This window comes from Apium graveolens, chromosome 11, assembly GCF_009905375.1.
Source record: "Apium graveolens cultivar Ventura chromosome 11, ASM990537v1, whole genome shotgun sequence".
Taxonomy (NCBI): domain Eukaryota; kingdom Viridiplantae; phylum Streptophyta; class Magnoliopsida; order Apiales; family Apiaceae; genus Apium; species Apium graveolens.
The window spans coordinates 60,082,933-60,099,637 of NC_133657.1; the positions used below are offsets into that span (position 1 = coordinate 60,082,933).

The window sequence follows — 16,705 nt, forward strand, 5'->3', positions numbered from 1 at the left end:
TATCAAATATATCTAACAACGTAATTTCATGCTGTAACATGAACATAGTACGCCAAATCTCCATAATGCATTAAGAAAGATTCAAGATGAAGTAAAATGCGACATCAATTTTAAAAAGAAACAGGTTACAATTGAGTCTTACTATAAAAAAATTATAATTTTGATGTAATATATATTAATTTATATATTATATGGGACTTATATGTATTAATAAAAAAAATATAATCTTATAAATTCAACAAATTATTAACTTAGTATAAAGATTCCGGCTCAAGGTTACAAGAAATTATTAATTTAAAGAGGTTATTAATTTATTGCGTATTAATTTATGGAGGTTAAATTGTAATTAGGAAAGGCGGGAGTAAAAAACTTCCAAGCCCCGCACTCTCTCAATAATTGAAGAATACGGGTACCAAAAAGTTAAATAGAGGCGGGTTGAAAAATACGGGTACCAAAAAGTTGATTTGCCCCGATTAGTAAACAAACGCAAGGTTTTGCTTCAACAACACACTCTGTCTCTCTCTCTCTCTGCACTATTCAAAGATGTTCAAAAAGTAAGTTCCTACATTTATCCGTATCTATAATTCATGCATACCCATTCTGCATCTATGTTCTTGATTTACTTGTTGTTGTTGTTGTTGTTGTTTATATTGTATGTGTTTTATTGATATTGTTTTTTTATATGAATTGCTGTTAATAAATGTATTTACATGTTTTTTTTATGGGGGTTGTTGGGAATCTATGTTATGTAATTATGTTGGTGGCTTTTTTTGGGAAAAAGATTATATGTTTAGGCAGTATGATTGGTGGGTGGTGATTTAGTATTAATATTATAATTTGTTTTGTTTTAATGGTTTTAGGTTTTCGTCTGAGGAGGTATCTGGCCAAAATCAAGTTAAGGCATCGGTGCAACGTAAAATCCGGCAGAGCATCACTGATGAGGTATATCATGTGTTTTGTGTGTTTAATTCGATATTTTTTAGATTATATAGTCTATCTGTAACAAACTTAGATACTCCTCCTATATACTCTTTGGATTCAGTTTGTGATGTTCGAAATTTAGAAATGGATACGTGTCAATGTAGGTTTTGAAGTTCTATATTTTGTCAATAGGTAGTGATGTTTAGCTAGTTAATGGAATTTGCAAAACTATTAAACAATATTAGGTTATGTTCATTTCATATTGTTTATTGCTATTCGAGAAAATGATTCGAAAAGGTCAAAATGTATCTTTTATTTTAGAATAGAAACTGGCATGAGTAATTTCTCTTTCTTTCATATATTGTAATGCAATTGTTAATCCTAAATTTTTTTCACAGTATCCAGGACTTGAACCGGTAATGGATGATCTACTTCCTAAAAAGTCCCCACTTATTGTTGTGAAATGGTAATACTTGCTCTTTTAGCTCCATCATCCTTATATTATAATTTTCTTTGTGTGTGCGCGCGCGCATTTATTCACACCAATAAAACATATTTAAATAGGTTGTTAGTTTCAAGCAATTGTTAAAATCACTTATAGGTTCATAAAATCTCACAGCAGAAAGATAAAAATGGTCCCAAGTATGAATGACATAGTTTCAACCATCTCTCTCCATTTAATTTTACTTCATCTCTACAAACTTTATCTTAGATGTATAGAGGAAACTAAAGATATAAGATATCAGTGTAATGTAATATAAACTGGAAAACAGTCAAATAGGTTATAAGTTATAACTATAATTCTTTTTGCATTCTTGGTTTCACTTGTATTTATTCATACGGTCTTCTGTATTTCTGAACGTGAACTACATAAATAGTTGATCTTTAAGTTATATTTATAATCGGGGGTGTAGGGGTAGATAGGGGGAAAACTTCAGTAAGTTATGACATGTAAGTTTGGGGCTCTTCAAGTCCAATCATGCTGCATGCCTCCTACTCTGGTGGAATAGCACTCTGTAGGATAGGGGATGTGCCAAAGAGATTTATAATTTGGAGGGAAGAAAGAGAATTAGTTGGTGATATAGCTATATACCTCTGTTGTGCAGAATGCTTTGCGTTCAAGCGAAGAATTCGTTTCATTTTCTTACATTTCTGATGATTTTTTTTTTCCTGAAATGAAATCTGGGCAGTAGGGTTTAAAAAGATAGCTCTCCTGCCAACTGGTTGTTTTCGATCCGGAATCCATAGTTTATTTCATATACATACAATCATGTATAGTACTATTGTGTGTGTTTCACTGCCGTTGAATCTTAAATATTAATTTTAATTGTGTCTAATATCTGTTTTTTTTGTATTTTTCTGCTTGTAGCCAGAACCATCTGAATCTAGTTGTGGTCAACAATGTGCCATTATTTTTTAATGTGCGTGATGGGCCATACATGCCGACTCTGCGGCTTCTTCATCAATGTAAAGTGCTCTTATCTAGAACTATTATTTATAAGTTTGGTTCAACAACATAAGGGCTCTTGCATGTAACTTTTGGAGTTTACGTATTGTAAAACCAAAAGTTGAGATATTGAAATGCGGGCCCTTTCTCGTGACCATGTGATCTAGGTTAGTTGAGACGCATTTGTGTTTTAAAGTGGCCAATCAGAAAAATTTAAATAATCACATATGCTCCGACTAAGGGTCAAAGTCCATTGCAGAAATTCAAATAATCATGTAACTGTGTCTGCTGAGATGCAAACGCTCAACCTCTTGTTACAATAGGCTACAAGATTTGGGATACGAGTTAGAGTAGACTTGACCTTAACTAGAATAATATTGGATGTTTTTAAAATCTAAATGATTTACATGGATTAGCTTGTACATATTGACAGTTTCCATATTTAGCTATCTCTCTGGTGCAAAGGTTATCTATCTTTCCTTTTTTTCATATACGGTAGAAGCTATTGTTGTTGTTGACCATCACAAGAACAAGCAAACCACCACAACTATATTACCGGGCAAAACTTTAGCTACCACATCTTACTGACAGCAGAGAATTTGAGTCATTATAATGCACACCACTCTTATCACCTTTGCACTGGGTCCTAGCTCCACTGTAGTATCAGTGTCCTTTAGATATTACCAGAGCACTAATCTATCTAAGAATCAGTTCATATATTAAAAGCAGAGAGGAGAGAAGTATTTATCTTTAGTTCTATACTGCTACAGATCTGACAAAATAAAGGTACTCGCAATCTACAAATTTCCATCTTCAAGTTGCTCCCTTTTCCATAGTTATTGTTTTGTCTTCAATGAATTACTAATTTCTATTCTGCATTTTTTCGCTACCCCTGGTTTAAAGGCTGAATTATACTTACGTGATTAACTTCAACAGTCATACCTGTAGTCATGAGGCTGTCCTAAAATTCTTACTAGTAGCTTACTTCTTGCAGATCCGGACATAATGAAAAAGTTGCAGGTAGACAGGGGTGCAATAAGATTTGTGCTTGCAGGTGCAAACATAATGTGCCCAGGGCTTACATCTCCTGGTGGTTATTTGGATGAAGAAGTTGGTGCAGAAACTCCTGTGGTACGCAATATGAAATATTAACTAACTTTTGGCCCAAATAATAGTTCATATATTAAACAGTTTTAATTATGTTTATCGTAATAAAGTTTGGATCAGAACTTTTATTTAATAAATTGATAATTTAAGAAACAAGATATATTTGGATGTACTTATTGTTCTGAAGTGTTGTGTAACATTTTCAGGCGATAATGGCTGAAGGAAAGCAACATGCTCTTGCTATCGGTTTCACGAAAATGTCGGCAAAAGACATGTAAGTTGCTATCACCTGATGTGATGGTGCTTCTTCCCTGATCTTTCATGTTATATTTCCTGTTGGTTGGAATATATTGAATAAGCCGTAGCTGCTGTGTGTTTACGTATGCATGTGTTATGAACACATTCAATACTTGATAATTGTCTTATCATTTATAAAACATCCACGCGTTTAATAAATCTCAATTCACTCTAGAGTGGAATGGGTCTCTGTATGACTCCATCCACATATCACATGTTATGTACCAAAACCTTGCTGCATTGTATGTTAACAAACAATGAGTATCTGCATTATTGTGTTAAATGATTAATGTACATGCATGAGCGCGCGTGGCCATGTGTTAGTAACCCCGAATGTCTTAGTTACTTTGCCAACATGTAATATAATGCTAGAGACCTAGAATATTACAGTAACCTTGTTTGTTTTGGTATAGAGGTACTTTTTTCTGCTACATAATTGGATGAATATATTGCTACTTTAATGCCTTTCTGCAAAAGAGTAAGTTGGCAACATAGTAAATTGCGTTCTTGTTAAAAAAATCCCCTTAAATCAGATTGCTGTGTGAAAACTGAATTGCCATGCTGAAATGCTTATATTCGCTTACGTCACAAGAATACATATTTAAGTTTCTTTTCGGGTTACTGCAGCAAGGCAATCAATAAAGGAATTGGTGTGGATAACATGCATTATCTTAATGACGGTCTTTGGAAGGTACTTGCTTATTTTGTTGTCTTTTCGTTTGTCTTAATGGTGTCTACTTAGCTGACTCAAGTTTTTTCCACGAGTACAATCGACAACGAAGCTCTATGCTGAAGGTCTCATCTGATGCATAAATAACAAGTTTTTTTGAACATGGACAAACTACTACAGGAAAAATTGTTTTATTTTACATTGAATAGTTTTAATTTTCATATTTTCATCAAGCACGAAGAAATACAGGGAGGCAACACAATTCTTTGTGTGTATTGCATTAATTGTGGAGAGGAGGATGAGAGCAATTAGATACCCCAAGGGAATACAAATTTTTGAAGCCTAATCTTGTGTTTTTTTTGGCTGCCTGCGACACAGTATTTACATTCTTTCCTCTCTTTTTTTTATCAAGTATTTGCATTCTATCCTCATATTTCTAGGCCTCTTATGATCATTTCACCTCTTGTAACATATTAAACATATTCTCGTTGTGGTGGTTAAACACATGCCTGTGTTATTTGTGTGTGACATCATGTTTACTTTCTTTTATTTGTTGTTATTAGCATCTACCTTTATGTGTTTGAATACTAAATGATATCTTTCTTTTTAAGCAGATCATTTATTGCAAGAATTTATTGTGGATTAAGTTGTCAGTATGGACCATTAAAAGTACCATTTTCCTTGTATTGATGATTATAACAGATGGAGAAACTAGATTGAGCTTGTGCCTGGATTACCTTCAACACAATAGGTGCAAATTTAAGTGAAGTGGTTGCTTATTGAGAAAGGGTTCCTCATCCTTGGGCAGTTTTTCTGTGCAATGAAAGTAGTTGTGCAGCTGATCAGTAGGAGGCTCATTTCTTATGTCAATTACATGTAGAAATTTTGAATTATTATCCCAAAGCTTCATTTTGTTTATAATCAAAATGGTGCTTCAAATCGGATACCTGCTGTTCCTTCGAGAGCAAAGTGCAGACAGACTGCTGATGAATGCGATTTCTCAAGTTACAATTATGTATGTGATATCGAAAATGCGGTTTTCAATCAGAAGGAATCGCAATACGAATGTTTACCTGATGGTAACACATAATAATGTGCTCCCACAGTTTTTCTAGAAGGGACACTATGCTGCAATTTTAAATTTTTATTTTTGAAGATACAGAGCATGTCAGTAGAATAGATGAAATGAATCTCTGCATATAATAAACTAAAACTAAGTTTGTAGTATGTGCCAAATGTCACATGCACGCACCAGAAAAACAGTATAATAAAATCAAAGTATCAATACCTATAACTGAATAAGAATGACAATCTCTTATATGTTCAAATAATAGTATATCCATTAGGTCGCACTCGCCAGAAATTCAACATCAGTACCCAATTTTGTAATTAATTTTCACGTATGGATATAGTCCATTGCATATATATTCATTTAATATTAAAAACATTAAACTTGACTAAAAAATAAACAAGAAACTTTCGGAAAGTAATTATTTATACCAACATTAACATATCATTTACTCTTTATGAGAAGTAATAATATTGAAACACAATAATAAAATTAAAAAATGTCTTCTTTTAGAGAAATATTTTTATTTATTGGATTCTAGAGTTGAAAAATTGACAGAAGTAGAAAAAAATGTATAAGATAATATATTTTCTATTACAAATCCTTCTTTAACTTTGATTAATAATGCAAAGCTCTGGCCTCTGGTAATTAATTAATATGACAGCAACAGATGATAGGTTTTTGTTAGTTGTGAATATTAAGGTCTTCCAAAAGCATTCTCAAATTATGAATGGTGAAGTTGTGAATAGGTTCACCAAGACAACTTTGTTAATCAACTCCTCCTCCTCCTGCTGCTATGACTGTGCTAGTTAGTATTTCTTAAAACATGAACCCCACAAGTGTTGAAGAAAGAACATGTAACAGAAATACAACAAGAGGCTTTCCCAGAAATTTAGCAAGACAGCCCTCAACTGAACAAGAGGCTCATCTGTCATTTCCTCATATCTCATAAACAGCACCCGGTATGGCCTTTCCAGGCTTTGTTGGCAAATTAGACAAATTTTGGTTTGCCGGAATATCAAACTTGTAACACATTAGGAATGCTTACAGTTACATGACATCCAGACATATATATAATCTCAATACTTTGCTGTGTTTATATTCATATTCAGCATATATTCAAGTGAGTCTACATGAAACTCCTACCAACTACTATGTTGTTATTAGTTGACCAATGTAACTTCATCACTATGTATGTTGCATACATGCTGAGACGACAGAGAGATGGAAATCAATGATCAATTCTAGTTGTTAAAATTTTAATGGAAGATGTCAACAATATATATCAACCATCTTTCCACTAAGCCACCAAAATTGTCTATTGACGTTTTTCTCTCAGTCATCTCTTTCTCCGACATGTATGTCATCTGTATTTCCAACATCTATATCCCCACTATCGGCGACTGCAGCATCTTCCGATGCCATATCTCTGCCTTCCGAAATCACACCCCCGACCAAAACTCCTGCTAACAATCCGGCTCCTAGTCCCAACAACGTATTGATACCAAAACCTGATATCTTCTTCTTTTCAACCGACTTTTCTTGGTGGACAGGATTGTTTGCATATGCCACATGCTGTCCTGTATAGTTATATCCAGGAGGTGGTGCGTAATAGGTTGGAGGATACGGATAGATATATCCTCCACCATATCCTGGATAACTATACCCTGGAGGTGGAACAGGGTATTGTCCTGGCACCATCCCTGGCTGCGAATTCAATGTATAATATCCACCATGACCAAAAACATCTGTCCCATTAGTTTGCAGTGGTGGATACATATCAGCAGTCGACGTGTTTGTGACAGGTGTAATAGCATTAGCCTGCTGTATGAATTTATCTCCGAACCTAAAAGAAATTTTGAGGCTGCCTTTAGCCTTTCCAGCCGTTGTCAAAACCTGATATTCCGCCTCTGTATCTTGTGATGTTTTGTTATCCATGGAATCTTGAAGAAGATCCATAAGAGGAATCCGAACCACTCCAACAACCTTATCACCAAGTCCACGTTCCGCCTTGAGATGAAAATTGACAAAATTTCTGAATATGGAAGGTTCGTCAACGGTAAACTTGAACCGGTGGTTCCATTCGGGGTCGCAGCCCCCACTCCTGTCCATATGAGTCCTGCGCTTTGTTGTTGTCGGTGATTCATCATGTTCACCGCTTATGAACACCTCCACGAAAACCACCATTTTCATAAACATGTTGACATTTTTCAGATCTGTTGCAGATATAACAGTAATGTCTAAGGGTCGATACTCCATTTCTGGCGTATCGCCCTTAGCATATATATTAAAGCCTATAACTTTCTCAGCCGGAATTATGAATGGTGTTTCCAGATATGATGATGAAGTTACGTAGCCAGATAAACAAACAGCAAAGGCCGGGGTTGAGGAGTTTGATTATGAATGAATGATGTTTCCAGAAATGATTTTGTTTTTGATGGTCTAATTATAGAAAAATAAACACAAGGATGATGAACAAATAAAAAGTAAGTGAAGAACAAATCCTACATATAATTTAGGTGTGTGGTTGTAAAGTACATACAACTATTGGATTATTTTTTATTATTATTATTTTTGACGTCGATACATTTTAATTTTATTGATATATTCCAAGATTTAGCAAAGCACATGACAGAATGGAAGTTATAATTATCTCAATTAGTAGCTAGTAGCTTGCTAGTAGCAAGCCACAACCAAAAATACGAGAATATAAAAATAAAGCCATAGGGGTGGTCTTAAAAAGCAAAAGCTTCTCAAAACTCCAAGTTTGAAGACTTTCTATCATTACGACGACATGTATATAAACCTCGGATAATTTATCTAGATTTGCACTATAACACAAGTTCAAACAAAAAAGAAGTAAAAAGCAAAAACTTCAGTTACATGACACATATAGCCAAACAAAAAGCAAGTTCCTTTTTAACATGCAAAGAGTGCAAAACACTGATCATCGGATTGAAGTCTTCAATATGCCCATGGCATGATTGATAGAATTTGCTCTCTGCGTGCAACAAGCCCCACTTCTGCCAAGTTCTAAGATGGCCACTTGTTTGACCATATTAATATCTCTTCATGTCCTAGCAACCCTTTTAACCTATTCAACTTTTCACTTGTCAAGCTTTTTCTTGTTTTGGTACTTTAGCATATTCTGTTGGTTCATGTGATTTTCTTATTTTCTCCCCTCACCCCCCACTATTTCTATCATAACCATGCCTTGTCCTTACTCTTATCGGATTTTAAAGAGGATGCAGAGGCATATATCCTAGAAAATCTGTCACACTATTCACAACATCATTGCACTTGTTTAAAAGGCCCATCATCTGTTGTGAGATATCCACATTTGGGGGACTCGGGATCATGGATGGTGCAATCACACTGTTCAAATTATGACCATTTATTGGTGCTATTTCACTATGGTGCAACTGCAAATAGTTTGGCGGTCTTAAAGAATTAACAGCAGTAGGTACATCAAGTAAAGGCATGGGAGATGTAGGAATGACAATATTCTTACTATTAATATCCAATCCATGATTAGTTGAAGAAGATGCACCACCATCAACAAAACTAGCATTGTTCTTATTACCAATCATCGATTGCTCTCCCCCTCTATTTGTTTCTTCCTCACCTAAAGCAAATCTTACACGATTTCCCTTACCACCGCCATTAGTACCACTGGTCTCATCACCATTTGACTTTTTAAGTATGGATTTCGGCTGACCTCCTGGTTGCTGCAGTGTCCGCAGAGGTAGAGACCTTGATGGTCTTTGTTCAAGTGCTGAATCAGTCAACCGTGAGGTTCCCATTGCTGAATCTTCCTTGTGCACTTTGCCCTGTTCGGAGACAGGTGCCGCAACTTCAACCTCTCGTGTGTAACACCTGACATCCATATTCCCAAACAAGTTACGAGTAGAAGAAGCAAATTTACATGCCGACTCTGCATCAACCCTGCGGAGGTATACCAGACGGCATGTTGAGGTCTTCCAGTATATACGAGTAGCAGAATGATCTAATTGCCCAAAACGGGCAAACCGAGCCTTCAATTCCATAATAGATGGCAGCGTTCCTTGAGGTGGGAACTTCATTACCAACATCATTGGACCTAGTGATTTTGAGGAAGGCTCCGCTTTTTTTAGAGGTGCTGGTTTAAGTGATTTCATTGTTGGCGGCCCACTTGCTTCTGTGAGAAGTGGTCCTTTAGGCAATTTCATTGTTGGCCCATGTGCTCCTTTCAGAGGTGCTGGTTTAAGTGATTTCATTGTAAGACCACTTGCTTCTTTGATCACATCTCCTTGCTGCATAACTGGAGTTTTCTGAGTAGCCTTCTTTTTTGCTTTAAATTCTATCATATCATTAATCTTTTTCTTCTTTTTTGCAGCAATTTCTTCTTGGCGATCAGATGGCCCACGTTTTAGCCCACCTTTAGAAGGATCGTCAGGCCTGGCCACTTGTCGATGTGGTTTAATTAACTGTCGCTCTCTAACATCTTCCACTGGAATATCAATGGATTTAGTATCAAATATAGGCTCACTGATACAAGTTTTAGTTGACTCACTGCCAGTGGCTGGCAATAGCACCAAGCTCTTTTCGAAAACAAGTGAACGATATCCAAGAAAAGCCTGGCGAACAGCTGTAATGCAGCTGTTGCTGCCTCCCGGGAAACTATGAGCAAGAGCTTTCAGAGAATGCAGTAATTCTAGAGGCTCCAACTCTATCTTCTCCACTCGACTCATCTTCTGTGCCAGAATAGTTTCGAACAAGACCTTACCTTCTTTTCCCTGAGGCTCTACGTGCAAGTCCTCCCTGGAAGAGGTAGCAACATGCACAGGTGATTTCACTACGCTCTGCACTGACGGCTCAACTTCTCCGCCAGATAGGTTACATTTCACGTTTTCAGATCTTAATAGCTCTTTCTTTCTCTTCTTCTTCATTAAAGGTACAGAATTATCACTGTTCAGTTTCTCAGCAGGTCGCTTACGAACCTTCTCTCTCTTTGCTTGAATGCCATTATTTATATCTGGACCATCTTTACAAGACTTTGCATTACCTGTTCTCAAAAGATTGCCAACACCACCATCATGAGCTTGTTCTCTATGTACTTCAGTTTTAGCTGCTATAGACTGCTCAGGCCATTCAGCAGATTTAATGGTCATTGAATGTGCTTTATCATGCTTGACATCAACTGGAGAAGGCATGTCAACTACTGAATCAGAAAAATTAATCCCTGCATGACCAACTCCCACTTCAGATCTAGAGCTCTCTTGACTTTTCAGCCTTACAACCTTTCCCATTGCTTCGTATGCTTGAAAGCATTGAGATGAAGCTTCACCCACTAGTTTATTATTATTGGAAGAATTAACCAAATTTATCTGAGAATCAGTATGGCCAATCTCCAAGACGGAAGGCTTGTCATCTCTCATATCTCCTTTGCTACCAGCTTCTTGTCTCCTATCCGAGACCTCATCCCTTACTGAACCTTCCGTCCCTTGATTTTTTGCAGAAGCCTTGTGTTTTGTAGAGACCTTGGTAAATTTTTTTTGAACAGCATGCTCGCTAGCTGCAATTGCAACAGTGCCATCCACAAAAACTGGCTGTTCAGATGAAGCAGCTTGGCCGGGAAGGACCTGGACACTAGATTTCAGGTCATTCATTTCATCTCTCCGTTTAAATAAATACTGATCCTTCTTCACAGGCTCCCTAGATTTACCAGATTTTAAAGAACTCTTCCCCTTACCAATAACTTCAGCAATTACCAGAGGGCCACTCAATGGAGCTGAAATAATAACCAAATTATCAAATATGTTTAGGAAATGGTCACAAATTATTTAACAAACTTGCATATTATTATGATGCAAGTAAATATACAAAGTAGGACAACCAGTCATGAGTGCAACAAGCATAACTGCAACAAAACAAAAGACATGCGTTTGACTGTTATTTTCAGATAGAGCGACTTTTTTCCTCAATTATGTTATTTCATTTTATCTTGTTCGTCTCGATTTCATCAACCAAGTCATGTTTGTATTGAGTATGCTATATCGATCAATAACCTTTTGTCTTTCTCTACACATATATTTCCTTTGACAGTCTTCAAAATATAACTTGTTTTATTAACTCCTCTCGAGCTATAAAAATTCCATTCCTTTCATGCTATGCAGAGAAATAGATATATCGATATCTCTTCATATTTTAAATTGCAGTCATCAAAATCTGCCTGATTCCAAACCTTGTTAATATCATACATCCTAGGATTTCAAGAACTTTGGGAATAAAAGAATTACTCAAATAACTTTAGCAGAAACATTGTGCACAGTTGGAGTAAGTTATGTAAAATAAATCAATTGATTTGGAACAAAACATAACTTTGTCCGTACGGCCTACAAAACCCTTCGTTGAGTTAAGAGAGAAAATTAAACCACAAGGGACGATAAGAAAATGAAAGAACAAAATATGATAATGCAGTAAAATAACCAAAAACCCATTTTTCAGGTATGATGAAAAAGCACGGAACCTGGATTTGCTAGTTTTGGAGTCTGGTTCAGGTCTTCATTATGTCCACGAGAAGGGTGCACTGGCTCACGACCAAAAGCCTGGGCATAGGTCTCATCAAATTCGACATACACTGCCTTCCTGTAAGCAAGTGCAGTAGCTTTATTCTTAACAAATTCTATAGCCTCGTGCTTAAGTTTTAAAGGTGAGAGTGCCAAGTGATTAACAAAATCCAGCAGTTGAGTAGGCTTAAAATCATCCCTGGATTTTCTTATCTGATCAACAGAGTAGACAGTACCTGAGTCATAATCACCAACATCAACAGAAACATACCCCTCAACACTAGTCGGCCGAAAATTGTAGGAATTCCTACATCGACAAGTCAAAGCCAAAGTACGCCTCCGGCTAGCCTCATCAACAGCTTCTTCAACAGCCTTAAGAAAAGTCCTGGAAGTCATCTGGCGTGATTTGTGAGCATAACTAGACTCAAAGCTTACAAGCTGAGCCGGATCAAACCAACCATAGCTACAATCACCAAAAAAAGCCACCAAGACATACCCGGCAGTCTTCAACTTACAAACCTCAGGAGACGCTAATTTGTCATTAAATATCTGACCCGGCCACCACGGATGCGATTTGACCTTCCCCCAAACCAAATCCCCAATCTGAAACCCATGACTGGAATCAATTATTCTTTTGATTCGCCTTTCTTTCCCCTTATCCCCTTTCCTTACACCACCATAACTCAACTCCAACTGACCAATCTCGCCACTAATTTCTTTCCTTTCTTCAACTTTCGCATCGACCAGCCCCTCATCTTCACCCAAAATCACGTCTTTGTTTAAATTAGAAACCCTAGCTTCGTCAGCATCATTTAATTTATCAAAACCAACAATCTTTCCACCTAAATCTTTCATATCTGTATCCTTATCACCTTTGTTATTCATAATTACACAGAATTGAGCAATAAAACTAATAACAAACCCTAGCACCCAAATCGAGACATACCCCCTTTTCCAATTTATGTGAAATATGTTGGGATTGACTCAGAATTACAACCCTAGGGCTTGGCTTGGCTTGAGAGATACAGAGAGATGGTGTGTTTTGAGATCAGTACTGAGAAAGGGGGATATTAGGCATTTAGCAAAAGAAAAAGGGGAGATATTAGCCGAATATAATTTTTATTATTTTTATTAGATCCAAATGTGATTTTCCCTTTCCTTACCCTCTTCTTTCCCGGCACAGCGTCCAACCTGGTTAAAATTGTCGTGTTTTCTTCGCTTTATGTCACGGAGTCAAATTATTCATTTTTTATTTGAGATAGCCTCCTAAAAAATTTAAGTTTGCCTCAGAAACAATTGAGGTGAACTCAAACTCTGAGTTTTTCGATTTTGTAATCGAGCTCGAATCTAAAATTACTCGGCTCGTAATATTCGTGAACCTTATTAAATTTTTATTATTTTTAAACTTTTTATTATACATATATTTTTATATAAATATTTAACATATTATATATATTATATATTTTTAATAAAACTCAAACCGAACCGATCATATTTCGAATTTTTGTTAATATTTAATAAAATTAATTCGAGTTTTTGACTTGGAGCCGAGTTTCGAACTTGAAATTAAAAATTCGATCAAACTCGAGTTCGAACTATTTTAATCGAGTTCGAGCCGAGCCTAACATTTAAATATCGTATATCCCAAACTTCCTTTTATCTTAAGTCTGCGTCGCATATCATATCGATTATCAGCTTGTTAACAACATATAATTGAATTTATTAGCAAGCTGCCAAACAGTTTCATACTTATTTGATAACATTTAAATATCGTATTATATAGTCATAACACACACTTTCAACCTTAACTTAATTTGATGTTTTGTTCCATAATTTTAAACACATTTATACTGGGCTTGTTTGGCTATCCTTTTAAGGAATATATCGGAATACCCCGTATTTTCGGACCCCTAATTGAAAGCGGAAATTCGAAGAAAAAATATATATTATAATATATTGAAAATGAAAATAATTGAATATCATGATAATTTTAGATATTTTAAATCGTCAAAAATAAAAATACTGAAGAGTCTGAAAACAAAGCTAACTAATTCTCGAATTTATTCAAACCAATTATAAAGACCGCAACTAAAATAGGTGGCACTCATCACTCTCCTGGCATACCCCTGATTTTCTGCGGAAAAGAAAATAATACGAGTGAGGCAAATGTCAAGTACGAATATAACTGTAAAAGAAAATCTAATTTAAAATAACTGAATGAATAGTGACTTATTGATACAGAGTTTTCAAATTAAGTCCGCAAATAGAATAAAACAATATAGCCAATAAAAGGAAAAGCACGAAAATAAGTGCACTGAATCGAACAAAACAAGTATCAGACCGAATCAAATAACGCATATATTCATAAGGGTCTCTTATAAAAATATGTACTCGCACAAAAAGAAGTACAAAACAGAAAATTCTTCCCTGGTCATTCACAAGAAGAAAACACATGAAATGCACAAAGCATTTCTACAATACACAGAATCCTTTTTGGGTAATAGAAGAAAAAACACACCATATCAATTATGATTTATACACAATCTCAGACTCTAGAGATATACTCGTATACTTGTAACAATCGGGAATTTATAATTGTTTTGTGTTATATTAAATGAGTATTATGTGATTTATGATATTATAAATTATGATTGATCATAAAATGTTATTTGTTATGTGTTGTATGTGTTCTTTGTGGTTCGAGATATTTTCCGGGTATTTTATTACGTGTTAAATGGATTTATATTAAAAGTTATATTATCCAGGTTTCGTTTTAATAGCAGATATTTCTTATAGAGCAATTGGTCTTATTTTGCATAATATGGCGTATATCATATTGATTTTACGGACATCTAGTTAATTTATAAAATATTTCATTTCGTGAAAAATGATTTTTTCGGGCCCTTACCGGGACGTCAAAACCCACAAAATCGTATTTTTATTTCTATAAAATTGTGGGACTATCAAATATTGAATATTTTTGCATTTTTGGATTATTCGTAATTTTTGGGAAATTTTTACATAAGTTTTTTATTTACTGGATTAAAAATTATTCCCCGTAGTTATTAATTTTGGACTAATTATTTTTATTAAATGATATAATTAGGCCCAAAATAATTTTGGGGGTATTATTTTTGTATTTATAAATAGAATTTACTTATTATTTAATTATATAAAAATCATAAAAATATAAAAAAAATCAGAAAATTCTCTGATTTTTAGGGTTAGGGCTTCAAATATGTTCTTGGAATCAAACCATGATTTTGCAGTGATTTGGAAAGCAAATCATGTCATGTTTGTAGTCAATATGAAACTCTTGAAGAGTACCATCCAATTATATCATCAAATCATACCCCATGTTAGTGATTTTTAATTTATTTATTTATTTTTATCGTAGATAACCTGCAGCCGTTACCCTTTGGGTGCGTACTAGGTAAACCTTACGGGCTCACGCAATAACCTGCAAATCACGTGAACCAAGGAAAACCGCATTTAATCGATAGACTCTGACTCAGAAGGCATAACCATAAATTCTACTCTCGTGGGATTCGAACCTGTGACCAAGATGATAGTTATCCACTTTTTAACCAACTGAGTTTTAAATTTTGATTTTAGGGTTTATGGGTCGAATGGGACTTTTTGCTCTAGAGGTTATTAATTGGATTTGATGCTTGATTAAGCTTCCTGATGTGATTTACAATTAATTCATGTATTTATTTGTATCAACAGTTCCTGAAAGTACTAAGTCGAGTTCATGAGTTTTTCTAAAATTTTGATTCGATTTTATAGGTTGTATGTTAATTGTTGGATGATCATGATGATAGTAATAGATTGCACATAACCGAAGCTTTATTTTACCATATAAATCACTGAATTTGGTTCAGTTTTTCGGAGAGTTGGAGTTTTCCGATTTGGGTCGCCCATTTTCGAACAGGTGGCCGGAAATCATGAGGTTATGATTGTCTGCAATGGTTTTTAAGATTTATGAGTTGCTTAGCTTGAAGGAAATGGATTATAGCCAAAAACAAAATCGTTATGTGTGGGATTGATCACGTATGGGACTCGCCGGAATTCGGCGAAGTCGCCGGTTTCTGGAGCTCATCCCAGATTTCGGCCGATATTCAACCGAATCCGGTTGAGTTCTTCGTGACCCGTTTTTAAAACCCAAGCCTGACCCGGTTTCGATCATTTTTCCCCCAAAATCAAAATTAATAACTTTTTTCTCTTGAATTAATTTTATAAATAATTCAAAAATTCATATTTTAATTCTTAAAATTTATTTTAATCCAAAATTAAATTGGTTAATTATTTTTAAATAATTAACTAAATTATTTAAATTTCAGAAAATTACTTTCTTTATTATTTTCGAAAATCTAAATTTGATTTAATTATTTATAATTTATTTTAATTAACTATTTATGGATTTAATTAATTTATTAATTTATTTAATTAATTAATTTTATCTAAAAATAGTTAAATAAAATATAATTATTTAAAATTAAGCTAAATAATGAATTAAAAATCATTTTAAGCTTTTAAAAATGATATAAAGGTATTTAAAATTCAATTAATATTATTATTAATTAAATTTTCTTATTTTATTCATAATAAATAGTCCGTTTGTCCGTTTAATACGAAACGAACGC

General features: G+C 34.7%; 3 protein-coding genes across 3 annotated transcripts; 1 reads left to right on the top strand and 2 right to left on the bottom strand.

The window, feature by feature from the left end:
* The first annotated feature begins 396 nt into the window (after positions 1-396).
* LOC141698676 (uncharacterized) lies at positions 397-5,597 on the top strand. Its single transcript, XM_074503451.1, has 8 exons — positions 397-554; positions 861-942; positions 1,320-1,387; positions 2,291-2,388; positions 3,363-3,499; positions 3,682-3,749; positions 4,400-4,463; positions 5,145-5,597. The coding sequence occupies exons 1-8, from the start codon at positions 544-546 to the stop codon at positions 5,160-5,162; spliced, it is 546 nt and encodes a 181-aa protein (XP_074359552.1). The 5' UTR covers positions 397-543; the 3' UTR covers positions 5,163-5,597.
* Positions 5,598-6,585: 988 nt separating this feature from the next.
* On the bottom strand, positions 6,586-7,980 carry LOC141697831 (protein SRC2-like). Its single transcript, XM_074502383.1, has one exon. The coding sequence runs from the start codon at positions 7,768-7,770 to the stop codon at positions 6,847-6,849; it is 924 nt and encodes a 307-aa protein (XP_074358484.1). The 5' UTR covers positions 7,771-7,980; the 3' UTR covers positions 6,586-6,846.
* A 172-nt stretch (positions 7,981-8,152) lies between these two features.
* LOC141697830 (PWWP domain-containing protein 1-like) lies at positions 8,153-13,241 on the bottom strand. Its single transcript, XM_074502382.1, has 2 exons — positions 12,020-13,241; positions 8,153-11,281 (listed from the first exon to the last, which is right to left on the bottom strand). The coding sequence occupies exons 1-2, from the start codon at positions 12,942-12,944 to the stop codon at positions 8,748-8,750; spliced, it is 3,459 nt and encodes a 1,152-aa protein (XP_074358483.1). The 5' UTR covers positions 12,945-13,241; the 3' UTR covers positions 8,153-8,747.
* Between the last annotated feature and the right edge of the window lie 3,464 nt (positions 13,242-16,705).